The sequence below is a fragment of the Manacus candei genome, unplaced genomic scaffold (assembly GCF_025592945.1).
Source record: "Manacus candei isolate 608988 ecotype Guabito, Panama unplaced genomic scaffold, ASM2559294v1 h1tg000050l, whole genome shotgun sequence".
Lineage (NCBI taxonomy): Eukaryota > Metazoa > Chordata > Aves > Passeriformes > Pipridae > Manacus > Manacus candei.
Genome location: NW_026138098.1, coordinates 27101069 through 27121941, shown reverse-complemented (window position 1 = coordinate 27121941; position 20873 = coordinate 27101069). Strand labels below are relative to the sequence as shown.

At 36.1% G+C, this 20873-nt stretch overlaps 1 protein-coding gene across 4 annotated transcripts in view; it reads right to left on the bottom strand.

Annotated features, from left to right (window-relative positions):
• The window catches only part of NRG3 (neuregulin 3), a 375961-nt gene that overhangs the window by 224397 nt on the left and 130691 nt on the right, over window positions 1–20873 (bottom strand). For all 4 annotated transcript variants that reach the window (XR_007906833.1, XM_051800883.1, XM_051800885.1 and 1 more), the window contains exon 2: window positions 5114–5243. Coding sequence is in view for 3 of the 4 variants with exons in the window: in XM_051800883.1 (XP_051656843.1) it covers window positions 5114–5243 (130 nt within the window). In the remaining variant the exon portion in view is untranslated. The remainder of the gene's footprint in view (window positions 1–5113; window positions 5244–20873) is intronic.

Below are 20873 nucleotides of genomic sequence, written 5' to 3'. Positions count from 1 at the left end.
ACAACCACACTGCTGAGAGCAACCACAGGCTGTGAAAGCACTGCTCAATAAGCAGGTGATGTAATAATAATGCAACGTAATATCTATATTAAAGTTGCTAAAGAGTTACTTAACAGCAGCTTGGAGCTATGTAATGTTGTATTTCAAGTTCATTTCAGGTTTTCTACAGTGAACATGAAAGTAAAGACAGAGCTATTTCCAGATAATGATGTGTGCAACTACGCAAATATAACCTAGATATGTGCTACAGCTACGCCCATAAACTGATAATTTTCACAACAGGAGGTCTGTTGATTGCCCTTGACATGAAAAACATCTTAAATTTCAAGTGCAGCCTTCTTCCTCCTTTAAAATGTTGTAGTTGTATCTTATCTTGTCAGCTTAATACAATGGATTACTTTTGATAAAACTAGCCTTGAAATATTGTAATATCAATGATTTTTTTAAAAATTTATTCAATAGTGAATAATTTTCTGGGCTTGCTTTATTTACACATTGGAAGCACTCTGGAAAAGTGCCACTGTAATAAAAGAAGGGGGAACACACAAAATGGAGTGGCTGGTATTTTAAAACACCTAGGTCAGACTGTGAAAGCCTAGACAACAAGCCATGTAACTAAATCAGGGAGATTATATTCTTAGCTTTTTAGATTTTTAACTTATGGTTAAGTGCACGTATCATATGCCACGCTCAGAACTGTTCTTAAGTCCCATCTGTTTGATCCCTTTCTCCTGGTTTTACTGACAGCAAGGGCTATGCCTGGATTACAGTTACTACTATGCAGAAGACTCACAATAAAACCTTGCAGGATATAAATATTTATCCAAACTGGACTTTCATTAAATTTGAAGTCAATCCTTCTGGTCCCATGACAGATTTTAAACACAGCTGAGAAACACTCATGTAATTCTTTGATGAACTAAACAAAAAACCTGAAAATTTATGAATAAAAATGAGCAAGATCACCAAGCTTACTATTCACCAGAACAAGATATATGCATTAAAAGCAGACTATCCTATGAAATCTGAAAAATCTGGGATTGTAACCACAATAGTGCACTTTGGATGCATATCTATAACCTGCTGTAGTTTGGTCATCTGGAAATGACGCTTTGCTTACTGTGTATTTGTGAGTCTGTTCTTTCCCTCTTCATTGTTAAAAAACTTATTCAGGCTTTATACTGCTTGCTTCATGAAGAAGGAGGACAGGAGCTCAGCATGAAAGGAGTATCTCACCCAATATACTCAAATCTACAAAGAGTACATCAGAGTTCACTGCCAATGCAAAGACCTCCTGTGCATACACAATAGTCTTCATGGCTTCTTTGAGAGGACAAGTTTTAAAAGTGTAATCCTCTTCTCCCCTCAAAAGTTTCAGCCAATCATTCATCCAGTGTCTTCCAGTCCTAAATGGCTAACAAAAAGAAAATTTAGGGACTAAAAAGAAAAGGAAAAAGTAAAAAACATTCACACACACACAAAACCAAAACCAACAAACCAAACACAAAAAGCCCCAAACTAAATTCAAACAAACAAAAAGCACCAAACAAAAAAATACAAAGGTAAACTCAAGAAAATCCCAGAGTGACTTGAGACTGGATCTTTGAAACAAACTTGTACAGAGAAAACCTAAACAGTTTTTTTTAAAGCCTGTATTATGTAATACCCAGTTAAATGCTGATGTATCAGTGTTGACTGTGGACTTGATTTGTCTTGGGTAAATTACAAATAAAGGCACTCTCACCATTCAGCTTAAATTCTCAAGGTGGCAACAGTGAAAAAATTTCAGCATATGGAGAAGCTAAATATGAAGTTCCCTTACTGTTGACCTACCCTATCCTTAAAACAAGCTCATATTAAATCATTCACAAAAATAAATACTGAAGTCACACCTTCGAAATAGCACAAACAACATCCAGTGTATCTTATCTGTTACCTAACCACGCAGGAGAACCCTTGCCAGTTCACATCCCAGGCAATTTTGCACAAAGAGACAGTGAGTAAAATGTACAAGTTTGAATAAAAATCGAGTTAGAGAATTTGAAACTATAACCACTTTTATTTTTCCCCCTCAAGTTGTCAATTAGGTTTAAAACAAAAAAAAAAATCCCATGACTTCAGGACATCACCTCTGTAGGTGGATAAGAACAGAAGATGCACAATCAGGACTCCCTTCAGCCTCCTCATTTACTGTATTCCCAGTGGTCTCCTGCAACACGGCCTCCCCCTTACCCTTTGCCAAGGGTGCATGTCAGCCCCACTCTCCACAGCTACAGGTTCAAAGTAGATAAGGCACATATCTCATGGAACAGAAACCAGCCACAGAGATAGTGCTCTCCAGCATCCCACTGCCAGTGCCATCACTGACAGCGGGACATCGACACGTGCTCATCTCCTCCTATTTTCAAACAATATCATGATGAACTCTGTAAACTCTGAAAGGTGCCTGAGCTGCAGTTTAGTCTCTTTGCATTGACAGTATGGTTCAGGAGGATACAGAAGAGGTCTGGGATATAACTCCAGTATTTATTAATTCCTATCAAATCCCTCCTTTTTTCTTTTCCCCTTTATCATTAGCATAGTTATCCTTAAACATGTACACACAACAAGAAGGACTGCACAACCCCCTAAGCATATCATCCTCTATCTAACACTTTTTAAACCTGACAAAGTGGGATGAAAAGTTTTTTGCTCCATCAAGGTCTTCTATCTGCAGCTGTTCCACATGGCAAATTCCCATTTCAGTAAATTGGTGCTCTGTTCCCAGAACAGATGCAAAATCAAACTCACAATGAGAATATACAATGCAGCTTGATTCTGAGAACAAAGTATCATTTTGTCTTCATAATTCTGCATTCAAATGATTCTTTTAATTGCCATGGGAATTCCATAACCCTAGTAAAATTTTTCTTTTTTACTAGTTAGAGGACAAATACAGTGCATCAATATTGTATTTTTCTATATGTGTACATTCTAGCTGTTATTTCTGAGCACTGTAACAGGCTACAGATAGAAAAACACCTGCATCACACTCACTACTACAGTCCTGACAGAGAGACATAGCCTGTTACCAAGGTAGAGATACAGCCTTTGTAGGTTAAATTTAAAGGTTTTTCTTCATTAATGACATACATACCAGTACAAAAGTAATTCTAAACAAGCTGCTGCTTGTAGTGTTGAAGGTCCTTGCAGCATTAAACAAAGCAATATAACTAATCACCTTTTAAATTTTAAAATGCATCTTCTTTAGCCATATGAATTTTATTGCCTTATACATGTCTTCTTATGTTGCACAGTTCAAAGCACCTACTGAAACAAGCAGATGTTTAATTCCCAGAGAATGTGCCAATGCCAGAAACCTGTACAAGCAATGCAAATCTGTCACACATGGAAGCAATAGATCCACAAATGACACTGGTACTTCCCTATGGAAAGACAACATAAGAGAAGGGGATGAATAAACTTCACTCTGCTGTAAAGAATGAGAAGTCAACATTCTGGCTTGCTTAGTTAAGGGGAAAAGCTTGGATGGAAAAGCTTCTAACCATTAGTCAGACTGCACTATCAGAATCACAGTAAATAAACAAGAATTTGGCAAAGGCAGGCAACGGGAAAGATCCTGAAAGTCAAACAAACAATCAAACAAAAAAAGAAAGCAGCTCTCTTATGAAATACACTACTGCAGATATTTAAAAAATGTAATCTATACAGTTTACAAAACCAATCTGTTTAGCTACTAAATTTACCGGCCTAATTAGAAGTTCTCATATATATCCATTTTCTCTGCTGTTAATTTGAATTATTTTTGTCCAGTTTGAATATTCTGACAACGAAAAACACTGAAATATTTGAGTGATCTAATTCCCTTAACAGCTCATAAAAAGGACTGAAAACCATACCTGCTTTGAGAAAAAAAAACACCTGTGAAGTTTTATGATGGAAGTAGAAAGAGACATCAATTTTCCATAATAAATTACTTGTATTTAATTTAAGCATGCCATAAAAAAACATAAAATAAAGAAGGAAAATGAATGCTCACTGAAACATATTCAACTGAATGGGAAACATTACCAGCACAGTATTAAAAATGGAAATCTCAGGAATATTCTTCTGATGATAAGTAGACTTTCACAAATCTTTAAATCCATAAATTTCCACTTTCAAACCAGGCACATATGATTTTGTGACTTCCTTCCTACTTTTAGTGGGATTTAGCAGCTCAAGGTCCAAATCCTTCAGGAAAGTTCCCTCTGAGTGTCTTAGATGCTTTTTATTATTTATGTTGAGAGTTTTCCGTAGATTTAGACATTCGGTTTAGAATTCAGCATATGAGAGTCTTCAATTCACCTTCTGTATGCCATACACAATATCTTAGGAGTCAATTAAAACATCAAAAGTACAGGTTTTCATTTTGGATTACTGCTATTTAAAAGAATACTTGAATAGTTCAGATTTTTTTTATATTATCACCTTTAGGAAGATGTTACAGTATTCCTTCTGTATCTCACTCCCTTTTATTGGCCACCACAGTTATAATAATTATATTGAGTGATGTGGTTTTCTTTTCTGATATTCTTTTAAATACATTCAAGATGTCCATACCTAACAACAGAAGTTCAGGAGTATAAACCTGAACAGCTATATGGCTATTACAGTCCATTTTCTCTTTCAGTAACTAAACTGAAGAAACCCTTATTCTTGACAACACTAGCCCTTCCTCTCTCTCAATGAATGGTGCCTGCAGCTATTGTCAAAGTTCTACTTACAGTACCCAAAATAAAGGGATGCTTCTGGTATGCAGAGGAACAAAAGACTTTTACACGTAAAAAAATGAAAATGAAACACTAATCCTTACATGTTTATATCGTTAAAAAATACAATACTGAAGATTTTTCTTATCTATGAAAAAGTGAAAATGTTGCTTCTTTTATTTCTGTATTTCTATTTATAAATATTACAGACTACTAAAAACTCATCAACTGTGAGGGATGCAGCCAAACCGGGGACGAATTCCATTGCTTCCTAACATTCTCCATCTGAACGCTTAATTTTTCCTAATGCTTTGTCCCTTGGACAGAGAACTCCTTTTGCAACTTCTTCCCAACTGACTTACCGGCAGTGTTTATGTGATCCTGTTAAGGTTTCAATCACAAAGCATTCCCCTTCATTGAGACAATATGCAAGATCCTTGTCCTTGCATGGCTTAAAGTGCTCAGATCGCTCGGTGGAATACGTTGTGGTGTCTGTGGAGAAAACAAAAAAAAGGAAAGAAATGCTGTGAGGTTAAATATTGGATATTCTTAGAGCATGTTACATAAATTTGATCAAATTGGTCTCGGTAACATCAACTGACAGACTAATCAACAGAAAGCAAAAGCACAAGGCATGCAAACCCCAATGCAACTGCAATAATATTTACAGTCAGGTTTCTTAAACGATTCACAAGAGGATGCTTATATTTATAAATATATGCAGAAAAACAAACTAGACTGCAACAAAGCTGGAGCATAATTTCAATCACTTCCAATTTCCAAAGTATCCCTTCTAAAATGTGAAGACACCTACTTAGTATCCTTTAATCAGATCAATATTTTCATATGAATACACTCAGATATGGTTTTAAATAAGATACAAAATTTTTTCATGAAAAATGAGCCACACTATTTAATAGAGCATAAATCTAAGAAACCCTCATAAAGCTCACCAATAAAATGAAAGGAAAAGAAAGAAAAAAAGTCAAGTACTCAAGATCAATGCTAATTTGATTCACCAGTCACAAAACCTGGTCTAAAACTTAACACAAGCAATGTACCAGAGATTGTGTGATTTCAGGTACATCATCTGTAGGTTTCTATAGGTCCATCCAAACACCCCCACACAGTTAAAAGGCTTGACTACAGGTTGAACTTTTGGCTGTACCTTTGGATATAGATAGAAAATTAGATTTGGAATAGGTTGACAGCATGTCCGGATGAGCTATCATTCTTGTTTTCTAATAAACCTCTTTAACCTTTCCAATCCATTTGGATTAATCAACAATAAAGTGAAATTTTCAGAGGAAGATGTCTGACTGACAGATATTTTAATTTTTCTTCACTAAGACAAGGTTTTTTTCTAATGAAGAGTGATTTTTCAGAGTAGATGGTGATTTCCACAGAGCCACGGTTCAATCTTCATATTCAGTCATAATTGAAAAAGTTTAAATTCCTGATCACTTTGCGGGATCTAATATATACTGAAATAGCAAAAGAACATTTCCTTGTATACCATACAGACTACCACAGAGTATTTTGCTGTCTTCTGTCAAAGGAATGAAGCAGTGCCCAATGGACAGAGAACCTTGCAAACTCAGAATTATACAAGCACACTAACTTGCTTTTTGCTCATAACTCAATAAGAAGGCAATATCCACCAAGGTAACACCAAAGTTGAAAACCAAAACACTGAACCACAAGACACCTGTAACTATGGTTCTGCAAGAAAAATTCAGATAACTCCAAAAATATTTCAAAGTAACTTTTTTTGTTCTTAGTGTATTTTAAATAAAACAGTGTTACAATTTTTTCTTGTGTCCAGACTAAGTGTCAGAAGATTAACATAATACATTTGCAAAGAATAAGAAAATCTGCACCCTGATCTTTGTATACAATACCTTTTTTTTTTTTTTTTCCCCTCTCCAGAGAGAAAATACTGTAGTTCAAAGTTTTCAGGGGAGAGAAAAAAAATCCTGGAAATAAACTCCTTTCAAACGTTTTCACAAATTCCAAGTGAAAGGCCAAGTCATTTTCCCCCATGCCAGAACTTACAAAAAGCTGCAGACTATACAGAAACTACTGTTTCTAATTATTGCAAACAAACCCTGAACTGAAATGTATCAAGTTGAATTTTGGAGACTATACTAGATATTTGTAAATGTAAACAGTTACCAGCATCTCACTGTTAATGCTTCAAAAATGATCAGGTTTTACGTAACAAAAATATCTTGACACAGAGAAAAGGTAGCCCAGTTACTTTTTAAGGTCAGTTTTACACAGGAGCACTTAAATGACCATTTAAAACTTTATTAGGGGGAAAAAAAATCAATATAAACTTGACTAATCAGTTATATTTCTATCCATTTTAAATAAGGAAAACTGAGGATGTTATTTGAAAGTACTTGTGATAATTACAAAGGGTAACTAAAACTGTTTGATGAGCAAAAACTCAGCTTGATCCAGCTTTAAAGAACAGAACACTTGTATTTCTCAGCTTCCTCTGAAGAAACAATCTGTGCAAATACCTTTCTGAAGGCAGCTACAGTACACAGACCAAAGTAATCTGAGGTGTCCCCAAAGGACAAGAGTGAAACGAGGGAGACAGGCAGTATCACAAAGCATGTCTTTGAGTTAGTGATGTACTGAATTCTCAGAGCACACTGTCTGAAGTAAAGGATATTCCTCTTCTCTCATAATTAAATACCTTGTCAAGGTCAGCATTTTAAAGTTTTAGATTAAATATATTCTTTAGAAGTTTTGTTCTGCTTTATTTTAATTACTTCTCTGTTCAACATTAATCAACCCTTCTGTTTTATTTATAAACAGGCATAAGTTGTGACACTTCATTTTCTCCAACTGGACATGATCTCAAGCTTTTCTTTTTTTGTTTTGGGTTCTGTCTCTCATCTTTCAAATTAAGCACAACCATTGTAGGCAATGATGCTGGTGGCTTCTTATGAAAGAATAAAAGGACTGCACTCCTTACATTGAAAAGTACATAATTTTTTTTAGGTTTCTTTTTGGTTTTGTTTTGCGTAGTTTTGGGGGGTTTTTTTGTTTGTTTTGGTTTTTTGGGGTTTTTTTTGGTTGGTTGGTTGGTTGGTTTTTTTTACACCAAATATAGTCTTTTTATAGGCCAATTTTCAGTTAAGTCTAACTATGCACAGCTGAGCTGTACAGAGGCCTCTGGTCTGCAGAGATCAGAGCTCCAGAGGTCATTCACAGCATTCAGAAGCTGTGTTACTAATTGATATCCTAGATATACCTATTTGGTACTTTCTGCTGGATATACTCACGTGTAGGATATATGAGTTTTCTGAAAAGTTACAATATTGCTGTTATTTCGTGTTGCATTCATGAGAAACGAACTCTGTTACAGCTTCATTAAATAATGATAAAAACAAAATCTAAACACTTGTTCTAAATAGTATGGAAATAACAAAACAACAGAGAATATTACAGTTTCCCTGATTCTTTTTGTAATAAATAATAAATCTTATTGTCTCTTTTTTTTTTTTTTTTTTACTCTTAAACAAATACTGAATTGACTTCTCCGCGGTGGAATAGTCCTTCACAGCTTCAGAAACACGGTAAATCAACATCATTCTATTGTGATGCTTTAGTTTAGTTGTTTTTTTTTTAAGAATTGATAAAATCTAGGCATTCACAAATTTACTAGTACAACTCCTTAATTTATTTTAGTCTTTGAACATGGATAAGAGACTCAAATGTTTATAGGTAACAAAAGGGAACTTCTGTTAAGCATGTCCTTGAATTCAGCATGGATAACATAAGGTCTTTTTTCATTTTGTTTCATGCAAAAGCAGTAAGGTCTATTGATTTCTGCCAGGATCTTTCCAATTAAATTGGAATAAAAAATTCTAGGCACTCTTGCTCTATTTTTTCTTGCCTTACTATAGCAGCAGAGGTTTATGCATGATTCCCATACCTCAGAAAAGGATATACCATTGCCAGCTCTCAGATACTACTGTTCAATCAAATGAACAAGAATTCAGCTCACGTTTCAAGGCAAGGCTTCAAGATCTTTTATGTATAAACATGGAGTTGGTTTGAAAAAATGCAGTCTTTGGGAATGTTGCATAAAAATCAGCAGGAAGTTTACAGATGCTATTTTAATTTTGTATAGTTCTAAAACTTGGTCTAAAAAAAGTGTTAGTGAATTTGTATTCTTGTCTCATTCATATATTTCATTATATTTACACCAGTGCAGGATGGCTCTTTATAGCTAATTTATTGAATTATCTTCAAGGCATGATATGGTTACTAGAAATACTATCTGCTCCATCAAGGCTAGAAGTTTCATTGTTTCCAGTACTATGCTCTGATATTGATAAACCTGTAACTACTGAGGAAAAATGCAGGAAAAGAGAGAATGCAACATTTAAAATATCCTGGGAAACAGTGGCATTCGTAGCAGCTGTTTCTGCACAGACTGCAGCAGCAGCCATGCCCATCCATCACATCTGTCCCACAGCATTCTGACTTTACAAACAGATTTTTCTGGTTACATCTCAAACAAAACACCTTTAAATGATACCTACACTACATGGCCCTCACTGGAAACATTTTTTTCCAGACAGACAGCATTATCTGGTGCGGGAAAAGTGAGGAAAAATGACCCAGGAGATCAAGAGACAAAAAGATTACGCGTAACTTTTCTGAAGTCACTACTAAACAGGCATCCAAATTTTGTAACTACACAGGAACATTCACTTATTAACACCACCATGGTAAATATTTGGTGCATTGCCACAGAGGAATATGAAGATACCATGTTTAGTTTAATGCCAGAGCTCGAACACTCAAAGACTTTTTAAAAATACTGCATATTTTGACTAGCATTGGGTATTACCAGCTTTACAGACTCAATATCGACACGCAAACTCGCTTTTCCTTTATCTTTTTATCCGTTTATAATGCATCATTTCTCAGAGAACCACTGCTTACTGAGGCAACAAAAAAGTGAGATGCTTATTTTAAAACCCCAATCCCATTTTTAAATGCACTGCAAATAAGTGAGCAAGTTACAAACAACTCAACTTCCTCTGACAATGCAAATCCAGTCATCAAAAAAAAATACCCTCTCAAAAAAACCTCAACATTTTTTATAATGTATTCTTTTATCACTACTGCATTCTATAAAGGCAACAGCAAAGGTCAGTTAATAGCACACAGGAAGCTAAGTTTTATGTTCAGTGAAGTCAATGGCAAAATATTTATGATGACTCGGTATAACCAGGGTTCCCTGAAGTTCTTAATAGTCACTTGCTGCTCCTCTCCTGATATTTCAGAATTATGTGGTAGCCTTACTAGAAAGGGTCTTGTAAAAAAACAAAACTTCCACACAGAATAGTTTATATATTGCATATTTACTCACACTACAGTGAACCCTGAAAAACAAAACCTAAAATGTTTATTTCTGTCCTCTTAGAAGTAAACAAAAGGAGGGTAGGGGGAGAAGATACGGAGTCCCAGCATGATATTTGTTAAGGGAGAAGGAGAGGAAAACTTAAAAGTTTACTTGCAAGTTTTTGTTATGAATTAGTCTTAGCTAATGGAAACTCTTTCTTAAGTTGTTGATATTTGTTAAGTGAACATTCCAGACACAGATATTTTTAATGGCAAAGCAGAGAACTTGCTTTGTCTGTGCTAACTGAACAGTAGATGGCCTTAGCCATGGAAGAGTGCTGGAATAATTAAATTTAAAAATTCTAGTAATAAATTATGAGAACTAAAAAAAATAAAACTTCAGGGTTTTAAAATAGTAACAGGCTTCTCTTTCTAAATTTACTTGAATTTTTGCATGTATTTATCTATGATTAAAACCAAAAGCTTAATAAAAAATATGAAAAATTTTATTGCATTTACAGTTTTGTATAAACTAGCAATAGAGTTCTGAATACAGATTATTCAAGAAGCTGCCCCTCAGCCATTTTGTGCCAGAGACAATTTTATTTAATCCAATAACACTTTAAAGGCTTTGATTGCATTGTGATATAAAGCAAAATTGTGCTATAGATATGGGACTTGTTGGAGCTTTTCTATTATCCCTCAGATTCAAATGAACAAATCAGTATAATTTAGCAACAAACTGATAAAGCAGCAGATGCAATAAAACAGCATCATTTACACTAGTTGTCTTCACAGTCAGATTGTGGAGGTAGCTGAAATTATCATCATTGAGAGATGGTACAAATGGTTTTCCTTTGTATTTAATTCAGAGGATTATATAAGAAAGCTCATGTGGTATTAACCCAACCAGCCCATTGCTATGAAACATTTCTCTGTCAGTACAAACAAGCACACCCTTAAACAGACTGCTTTTCTCCCCATATCACCAGGATGCAGAACCACATTCACAACTGCATAGAAACAACAGTTTAAGCTCCAGAAGAAGAAATTAAAAAGTCATCTCTCCAAAAAAAAAAAAAAAAACACGTTCCCTTGTCAGCAACTCCTAAATTAATTCTTTAAGTGTGACCTTTTTCCAGAAACAAATGTTCATATTTTCTAAGCGTTTTCACAGTTTGAATGAACAAGTATTAATACCTATCTTGAAAAACACATTAAAGGATTTTGAAGTTACTAGTGCATTATTAGCAAAATATCATGTGCTATTAGAGAACTTCTTGCTGGCTGCAAAACTCTTACATATAAAAGTATACCTTTGCTTTCATGACTTCAAAAAAATCAAACCAAGCAAAAACAATGTACGAAAATGTGCCCACCTAATGGTATCTCACAAGTGAAACTCAAAAGGAGAAAAGGAAATAATGCTGGCATCACTTTGAAAGGTATTATCTGATCCTATCCGTCAGAACTCAAATACTGAACCCTGAACAGCACTGAAATTCATCCGAATTGCACATCAGAGGCTGCATTCTCCTGTGCAGCTCCAACTGAAACCAGTGAAAGCTGAACAAATGGGAGATGACTCAGGAGAGAACCCCGTGGGGCACAAAAGGCCAGGGTCTTTCACAAGTTCAATACCCAGGAGCCAAAGAAACAGCAGTGACTAAAACTCTAAAAGGTTTTCGCATTCAAAGTGAAGAGTTAGATTGAAAACTGAGTGGTGACAGTTCTGATGGGCACTCTGGGTGCAGAGTGCTTTTGCCAATCAGACATGTATTCAGTTGGGCTTCAGTAGGACTTATTAATTGATCTAAAAGAAATTAATGGCGGAATTCAGTGAAAAAGCAGCATCCTCACGATTGTACCAAAAGTGGATCCATCACCCACATCAAGGTTTCTCTCTTGTCTGACCCCTAGCACTCCCATCTCAGCATGCTGACATCTCTGGAGACACCAAAAGCCCTCAAGAGTGGATGGCACTATTGCACCAAAAGGGGTAGCCTTTTGAGGATGTGAAAATAGCTCTAGAAAATCGCCTCCAATAGATGGAGAAACTGAAATACTGTTAAATGAAATGACTTTTCAGCACAAAAACAAAATAGTAAACTAATTAAAAGAAGAGTTGCAGAGGTGCTAGCAAATTATTTTTTTTTTGAGGGGGGAGGAGAACAGGGACAGGAAACACACCCAAAACCAGAACAATTCTGACAGATTAAAAGATGCTAGAAGAAAGCAAGTATAGCATATATCTGTGATGTCTGCAATTACCAGTGCTCTGAAATAAAAAAGAATCCACCTCACCAAAATCTAATGAATCAAATCAAGAAAGAATTCAAGAAAACACAAGAAGTGCAATGACCTAAACAATTCAATATTGCTACAACATAAGTATAAAAGTGGTGTTACAAATTTTTTTGCATGTAGTAAAAAAAAAAAAGTCACAGTTCTCCTAATCTTTCTCTTTCTTAGATCACAGCTGTCTTCTTTCTTCTTCTGCCTGTGAAGCACCATGTGGGGGTGGGAGTTTAGATGCAAGGATCAGAGAAGAGTAATGATAGATACCCTATATCTTGAAGATAAATATTGCTGTTTAGTACATAGAGGGGCTTTAGCTTCCCCAGCTACTGCTAAAGAAAGAAATGCTAACATTGATAATGAAAGTATCATCACTAATGGTACCTGGCAAGTGTTGTCACTGAACACCAACACTTTTTCAATCAACAGATCTGTAACAATATTTATCTGCATATCTTTATACACACTATGATATAGGAAAGTTCTGAAACAGAGTATTGTGTGATTTCACAGATTTTTATAGGAAGCAGTAGCACAGGGAAAACCCAGGCCTATGGCTACACAGGGCAGGGAAACTGGTCACTGAGTGCTGACAAGACTGAGGTTACCAGGGCTCATCTATGTTCTGTGGTTTATAGTTCTTCTGGATGATTTACCACTTTCTTAAAGTTGTACAGAAATCATCCAGCACTGTGTTTTCGACATTTAATAAATCATTTCTTACAGTCACTGTCAAATTACTGTAGGCTAAAAGACAGATACCTAATCAAATAAAATAATTATACTAGTTTTATGGGGAAACACTAAACAGTTTCATGTAAAAATACTAATTATTAAAAAGCTATGAGTAGGTTGGTTGATTGTCAGTGTGATGTTCTTTCTCCAAGGAGCTGAAATAGGTCAAGCAATGCATTGAATAGAAACAAAGGAAGTAAGAAATGCAATTTTAACTCTAAGCCTGTGCATATTTCCAAGGCATGTAATCTAAAATTTATTCACTACCGCATTTATAATTTTGACATCCTTGTTATGGGGACATGCAAAGTCAGACTATGAAACATCGACCTTACTCTCAACATTTTCTTTCATTAAAAAACCCACATATTCAACATCATATGTTTTTTCTTAATTTCATTTCCTTACTTTGATTCTTTTAATTCAGTCTTCCAGAACAGAAAGGACACAGGCATAAGAAGGTAAAGTATCTTTGCTACAGCTCCCTCATCCTGTACTGCTCCGTTCTCATGTATGGATTACCTTACAAGATTTCTTTTGTTCTCTTTCTCAGGTGAGAACACTTTTCCATCTGTTTCTGACATGCAATTGTAAGAAGTTCACATGCTGCAAATCCCCTTGACCTTACTACCAGCACACAACAACCTGCTCAGCTTTATTAGCCAGCATTTTCTAAGGCAAGTAATTAGGTAAATCACATATAGCTTTTTAATTTAAATCTACATTGCTCCAACACAGCAAAGAGTCAGTGAACTGTGGTAAGAAAGAGCCAGGTAATGAGGTTCTCATGTGGGCTACTAAAATTTTGTTGACTTCCGTCAACAAAATCCAAGTTAGGGCTAAGTTTGACTAGAGATGTCAAAGGTATATCTAATATCACATCTGTACAAATATTCTGAAATATTTCACATAGTAATATAAACATTATCTTTTTCTATTTCATGAAACCTTGGCCTTTGATTCACATTCAAATCACATTTAGTTGCATCCCCCTCTAGTCTTCAATTTAAAACAAATCATGAGTTCAACATCCGTGATGCAAATCTAAGTCATTGTTTAATAACTGAGACAGATTTTTCTTCTAAATTCCCTGCAACAGAAACTATTATGTTGGTACAAAATGACTTTAAAACAAAACGTCTTGGCTTGGCTGCTTATTATTAACACACAGACAGCCTTAGTGCAATAACCCAACATACATACAGTCTTGCTTACTGTGAACCATCCACTGTGTTCTACAGTTCTAGTTTCATAAACTAGCCACCCCAAGTGAAGTATCATAGGTCTCATATGTTATTGACTCAACGTTTGATAATTAAGTTTGATGAGATGTAGTTATTACTTAAAATCTGCATTTCCCTTTGCAGTGCATTTAATTCATTAATTTTAATGTTATATTAAAAGTTAATTTATATTTTCTTCCTACAGTGCAGGTAGCTTAGAGCATGGCTCACTGGCAGGCAAGAGAAACATGCACACAGCTCTTTTATATAATGCTACTGAGAAGATTATAAAGTATCAGAAACCTAATTAACATGAGAGCTAGCTACCAAAAGGAAATGGAACTTACTTGCCAACCATATTTAGTAATCTCTACAGTGGCTATATCCTGCTACAATCATCAAGAGAGGATATATAAATCAATCTTTCAACAGTGATAAACTAGTAAATGAATAAGTTATCATTGTCACCACGTTGATTTTAAGTCCTACTAAGTCCTTCTGAGACCACAGCACCAGAAGCACACAGAGCACTCAAATCTGAATGTCTGCATTTATTCAGTGGCTTATAAAAAAATATCTAACACTCTACCATCTACTCCTTTTCCAATCATTCCTTCCTCGTTGCATACACAGAGCTGTACTACATATTGCAGACAAACATCCAGGCAAAATCAGCACTGACTGCCACAGAGCTCTGATTATCAGGAGCTATTTCACTTCCAGGCACTCGTGGTATAAGATAATGGGACCAGGAGCTGCTTGGTAGCATTGCATTTCACCAGCAATTCTACCTGCCAGGGCATTTGGGAGTTATAAATATTTCTCGGCATCGTATTTTTCATCCTTAATCAGTTTTGAGCAACTGAAGTATTACTGCAGGCAAGCATAGTGCTATGCAAAAAATATACTCTCACTCCTCTTTTTCGGTGTAATCCGCTTGTTTTGGTATGGGTTATGATTTTTTGGTTTTACATAAGTGAATCAACCTTTACAGTGTACCCTTTAACAAAATAGTTGTGAAAGCTGCGATTAAAAACATTCCAGCAATTATTTAAAACTCCACTGAAGATCTTGAACTAAAAATGTCCCTGAGGACTAAGACTAACTAGAATTTTAAAGTTCTCAAAAACATTCAGGTTAATTTTCTACTCATTCGTGACTAAACAAATTCAGTAGGTCTTATGCTTTGCCTCCCCCCCCCTTTTTAATTTCTAAGGAAAAATAGTATATATTTTTTAAAATTAAAGCTTACAAAAAAAATACCAAAATAACTCAACACCCCTCCAATTTTGTGCACCTGAATAAGCAGTGTAATGGAGGGAAAAATAAATTACATGGTCAGTTTTCCCCTCCTATGCAGTACAAACTCAGAAAACATGAGGTCTGCAGGGTGGGCTTCCAGCAGCATAAATTCCAAGGCTACACAAACCTCAGTCTTCGTTCACACTTTAAGCTACAATGAAAACAGCATGACAGAACAAAGCCACCACTACTTGCATGTCAAAAAGGGTAAAGTCGATGTTAAAACAGCATCAACAAATTTGCACCGTTGCAATATTTTTATGATATTCATAATTTTCCCCTATTTCACATTAGGAAAAGAACGAAACATCTGTAGCAGCTTCTCTTCTTGCTCCAAGAAGCATTAAGATGCAGTCTCATCCTTCAGTTCTCTCCACTCTGCAATTAATTGGTTTAGATAATACAGACTAAGCACAATTGTAGCAGTCATCTTTCAGTGAAACTGTCTTTGCAAGAAACTCGCATGAAATAGAAAACAGAAGTATTTGTTAGTTTTCCTGCACTCCTGAATCAAATCCATGTTAACCCAGGTTATCTATCAGCATTAGCTAGCACAGAACATGAAATTTCCCATACTGAAGTTGCGTCCTTGTTTTATTACTCAGATTAATTCAGTATATAATTGAAACTGAAATATCTCCTACCTTTCCCAATGAGAAATTTGGACAATATCACAAGCACTTTGTGTCTCACTGTACCAGTCTGATGGTCGCAAAGCAGTCAGCTTTGCACTGCTAAACAAAACAGCTTGAGGTTCAACAAATCAGCAGTGTTGGCATCTGATATAGCTAAAGTAAGGGGGAGGAGAGTCATTGCGAGATGTCACTGACAACTTCATTTCCACTTCTGTGCAAATTAAATGTAGGCTGGGGCACAGAAATGGAACATAATTAGACATAAAAAGTAGGACTGCAGGCTCTGGTTGACTGAAGATATTAGTACAGTAAAGAAAAAGCCAATTAAACTAGTAGTTTAACTTACAAACTGCAGCATTAATAATCCTAACAGAACTACAAAACAGCAACAGAAGTCCAGCTCTGGAAATGCAACATTGAGCATCTCCAATGGCAGCCTAATTCCATTATAACATCTCTCACTCGGAAAATGCACCATATACACCATTCTAGTGCCACTGGATTGGAGAAAAACACATACAGAAGCAACAGCTGTGATCACTGAAATATGAGAATACAACCTGAGCGATTAACAACTGGGTAAGAAAAGGTAACAGAAAAACTGCATTATCCTTTTTTGATGGCTTCTAATTCTTTAAAGCTTATATATACAACCTTTGTAGTCACAACTGAATAACTGTTCCAACTTATACCACTTACCATCTTTCAACCTGCTAACCAGAAAAATAAGCACAATATTTCACAACTGTTATTGTGTTAGGTTATTTTTAATGATATTTTATAACTACTAGGAGATTTATTGTCTACTCAGAAGCTGCCCAATAGGCAGCTAATGTATCATTGCTGCAGCTGTCTCTGAATTTGTCATGTTACAAAGCTGACTCAGACAGAGTTTTTTGTGCCAGAAGATCTTTGGCGGCGGCAGCAAAAATCCTAGTAATATCCCCTCTGGAGAGCACAAGTGCTACTCTTGGAAGAGTGGAAAAGGCCAAGAAAAAAAATAAATCAGCTGATAAATAAGCTGGTTTCAAAATGCTTCAGTAATCATTGTCATAAGTTCACAAGAGATGAACGCTACCACTAATCAATTCTAACAGCATCCCATTTCACATTTCTGGGAAGAAGTCCAGGCAGAAATAGTTACTCATTACAGTATTTTGCTCCCCCCTCTTCCAGTGAATGGTTAACTTTTGACTTTGTTCTCCAATCATGGTGGTTTTTAAATTATTCTGATGTAATGTTGCCCAGGTCGCACACATATGTACATATATACCCAAGTATTTAAGGTTTTAAATTATGGGGAAAGTGGATTCAAACAGTGGTTCACCTAGTTCATACGGGTTCAAGTTTAGTGCCTAACTTGGAGAGACAAGACACAAGTGTTTGCCCTAATCAAGATGCATTTGCTTCTTAGCCATTCCCCAGAAAACATGAAGATGGTTTCCTTTGCAAACTATCGGCCCTACTGTTCTCCTATGTAAATCTTCTCAGAGAAAAGATTGTTTTATCTGTGCAAGTTCTGACCAAGGATATCAGGAAAGGATGTGGAATGAGAGACTAAGTGAAATAAGGAAGAATAAATAAATCAATCAGGTGCTAAAGCATAATTTCTCCAAATATATATATATATATATATATATATATATATATATATATATATATATATGACAAAGGGTAGCAGGTATTAAAAGGAACATAAAATACGAGGCAGGGGAAGGAAAGTGACAAAGACAACTAACAAACAAAAATGCTGGAAATTCAGGATGTCCAAAACCAAACATGCTCACACGAACAGTTTGCAGGTCCCTTTGGGAAAAAAACATTGGAATTACAAAACCCAACCTAATATCTCTATGTAAGCCTACCTTTTACATAGCAGAGATGTAACTTGGATGAACTCAAGGCTAAAGGAGTATAACCCAATAAACAGTGGAGTACATTATGTCTGAAAATAGCAGGTATACAGTTAGGACACATACCTATATATCCTACCTATATATCCAACCTATATAAATATACATCAGTATCTATTTACATATTTTATCCATTTCAATCTATGCACAAATATAGGTTTACGAGTCCACTTACACTGCTTTAAACTAGGGTATAAGTGTACCACTGCTTTCTCTCCAATTAGACCTATATTAAAACAAGGTTAGCAACATTACTTGTTAAAAAGAGGAAAAGTCCCCATTGTCTAACCAAACACCTAAGCCTGGTTTAGAAGTACCCTTTCAGAGTGATATTACAAGGCAGTTCATTTTAAATCTGGGATTTTATTGATTTTTTTTTTCCCTTTTTCGAAGGAGTTATTTTTGCATCGCCTCATTTTTCACTTTCTTTTTGCCAGCAGTAAATTTAGACTGAATGCTCTCAGAAGCAGCAGAAAACGTGTGATGGTTTGGACCTAATTAAAACCTGTGCAAAAGCATGGAAAACTTGAGGGTAGGGGAAAGTACACCCTCAGAAGTTCTCTAACACGTAGGCAAGTGAAAATCTTTGGCTTCAATAGAGCATTGGGCTGAATTAGCCATCTTTTGCATAGGGAAACAGCTCGTTAGTGCAGAAGTTGTTTAAACAGATCTCATGCCAGTCCCCTTGAACAGTCACTGGCATGTATAGAACAGAGACACATCCATGTCTAGAAGGAGAGTCAGAATTTCTTTCTTCCAAGCTGATCTCATTTTTGCTGCAACAGCCTCTGTGGGGCACTGGAAGCTGGAGTAAGCTAGAACAAGCTAGAACAATTTTCAGACCATCTAGTTTGCATGAGCAATAAGGCTGGCATCTGGTGCCTCTAAAAATAAATACAATTAAAAAAAAAAATCAGTTCTGAGATGGTGGAATTAATGTTTCACATCCCTTTTGGCAGCTTGTATCTCTCCATTTGCCAGCTACTCTATTTTCTTGCTATTTTCTCCAGTTGAGTATGCTTCATGGTTATTCAGAAGATTTATGTATTTTCTTATGCTACTGCCTTAGTAATGTCAAACATGCAAGATGATAGTTTCTGCTAGCTAATTCTCTTCCCACTAGATGACAAGGACTTCAAAGAGAGAATGAACATCTTGAGTCTTTATTACCCAACTTCCCACTTGCACACGCACTGCATGTAGAGTTTGTCTGAGGTGGCAACTTGATAGCAAAGCAAGACACAGAGCACATCAGTTCTGCACATCTTGTCAATGCAGATAAGCTGCAGGAATTCAGCATCAAACAAAGGGAGCAGTACACCCTGCCATACACTTAATCATAAGGGTGGCACACTCATCTGTGAGTACACATGAGATATGGATATTACTGAAAATCTCTGCACATTTTACTGCTATATCAAAGTTCAAATCAGAAAGTGGCTTCTGGGTACAAAGATCTAGATCACACCTGAACTGACTTTTAGAAATGAAAAATTCACAGAATCACCGAAGCAAAGTACGGAAGAAAATCAGGATTTTCAGATACCCTCTATGGCTGGATAAAGTCCCAGCTGGTATCAGAAAAGCCCACAGATCTGGGGCTACTCAGATTAATATCTGAATAGTGCTACTATTTGGGATGTGCCAAGAAACATTTCAAAAATCTTTGTATCCATCATTATCATAACACAGCCAATTAGGGCTGGTAATGATTGTTTCAGAAAATAAATAGATCACTGATGCTGTATTTTTCCATGCCAACACAACTGCACATGCATCATGAGGCCACGGGTCTGAGAAACCTCGATTCATACAACACATCTCAGTTCAGAACCTACAGTGTCCTTCCACGTGCACCAATGCAGTGTAAGGACTTCTGGTGATTATCCCAGGCTCACATTTCATCATGGCACCATCAAAGACAGGTGAGATTTCTGAGGACAGCAACCAACCAGGCAAATGGCTGAAAGATTGCCCATTTATAAAACTCCAGCTGAAATTCAGCGTTCCAACAGCTGCAGCCATGTTCATGACATCTTGAAACAAACTGAACTTCACTCCTACCAAGATTTGCTTTTGTATGCAAGTTCTTGCTGCCCTACTTTAGTAGTCAGGAAGGACTCATATGCTTCACATCTCTCTCAGGGTGATGCTTAATTTTTAATGAATTGTAATTAAGAAGTGAAGACCCACCCTCCCATCCACCCCCACACAGCTTACAACTCCAGCAACCACCTCTTCACTATTCCCTTCCCTCCCTCTTCAGCACCAGAGGCACAATGTACAGGGTGTGGGACTTTGCCATCTCTACACAGATGAATACACTGGGAGCACATCAGGAAGCAATTCAGATTCAGGCACTATTTCAAAGGCTGTGTACTTTGAACGTTCCTTGAAACGCCGGAAGAAATCTGAAGATCCGCAATTTTTTTAGTTTTCATATCTGGGACACATTTTACATAGGGAGAACTGTCAAGGGTTGAGAGTTTACCATTCTGAGCTATCCAAAAAAATCAGAGTATAGCTCAAATCAGGACAGAATCTGCCCTAAAACCAAGAACGGTTAGTCTCACATTGTAGATGTTAATATTCTCCACATTGCTGTGAGCTATATTTCATATTATTTGTCTAGCATCAGAGCTA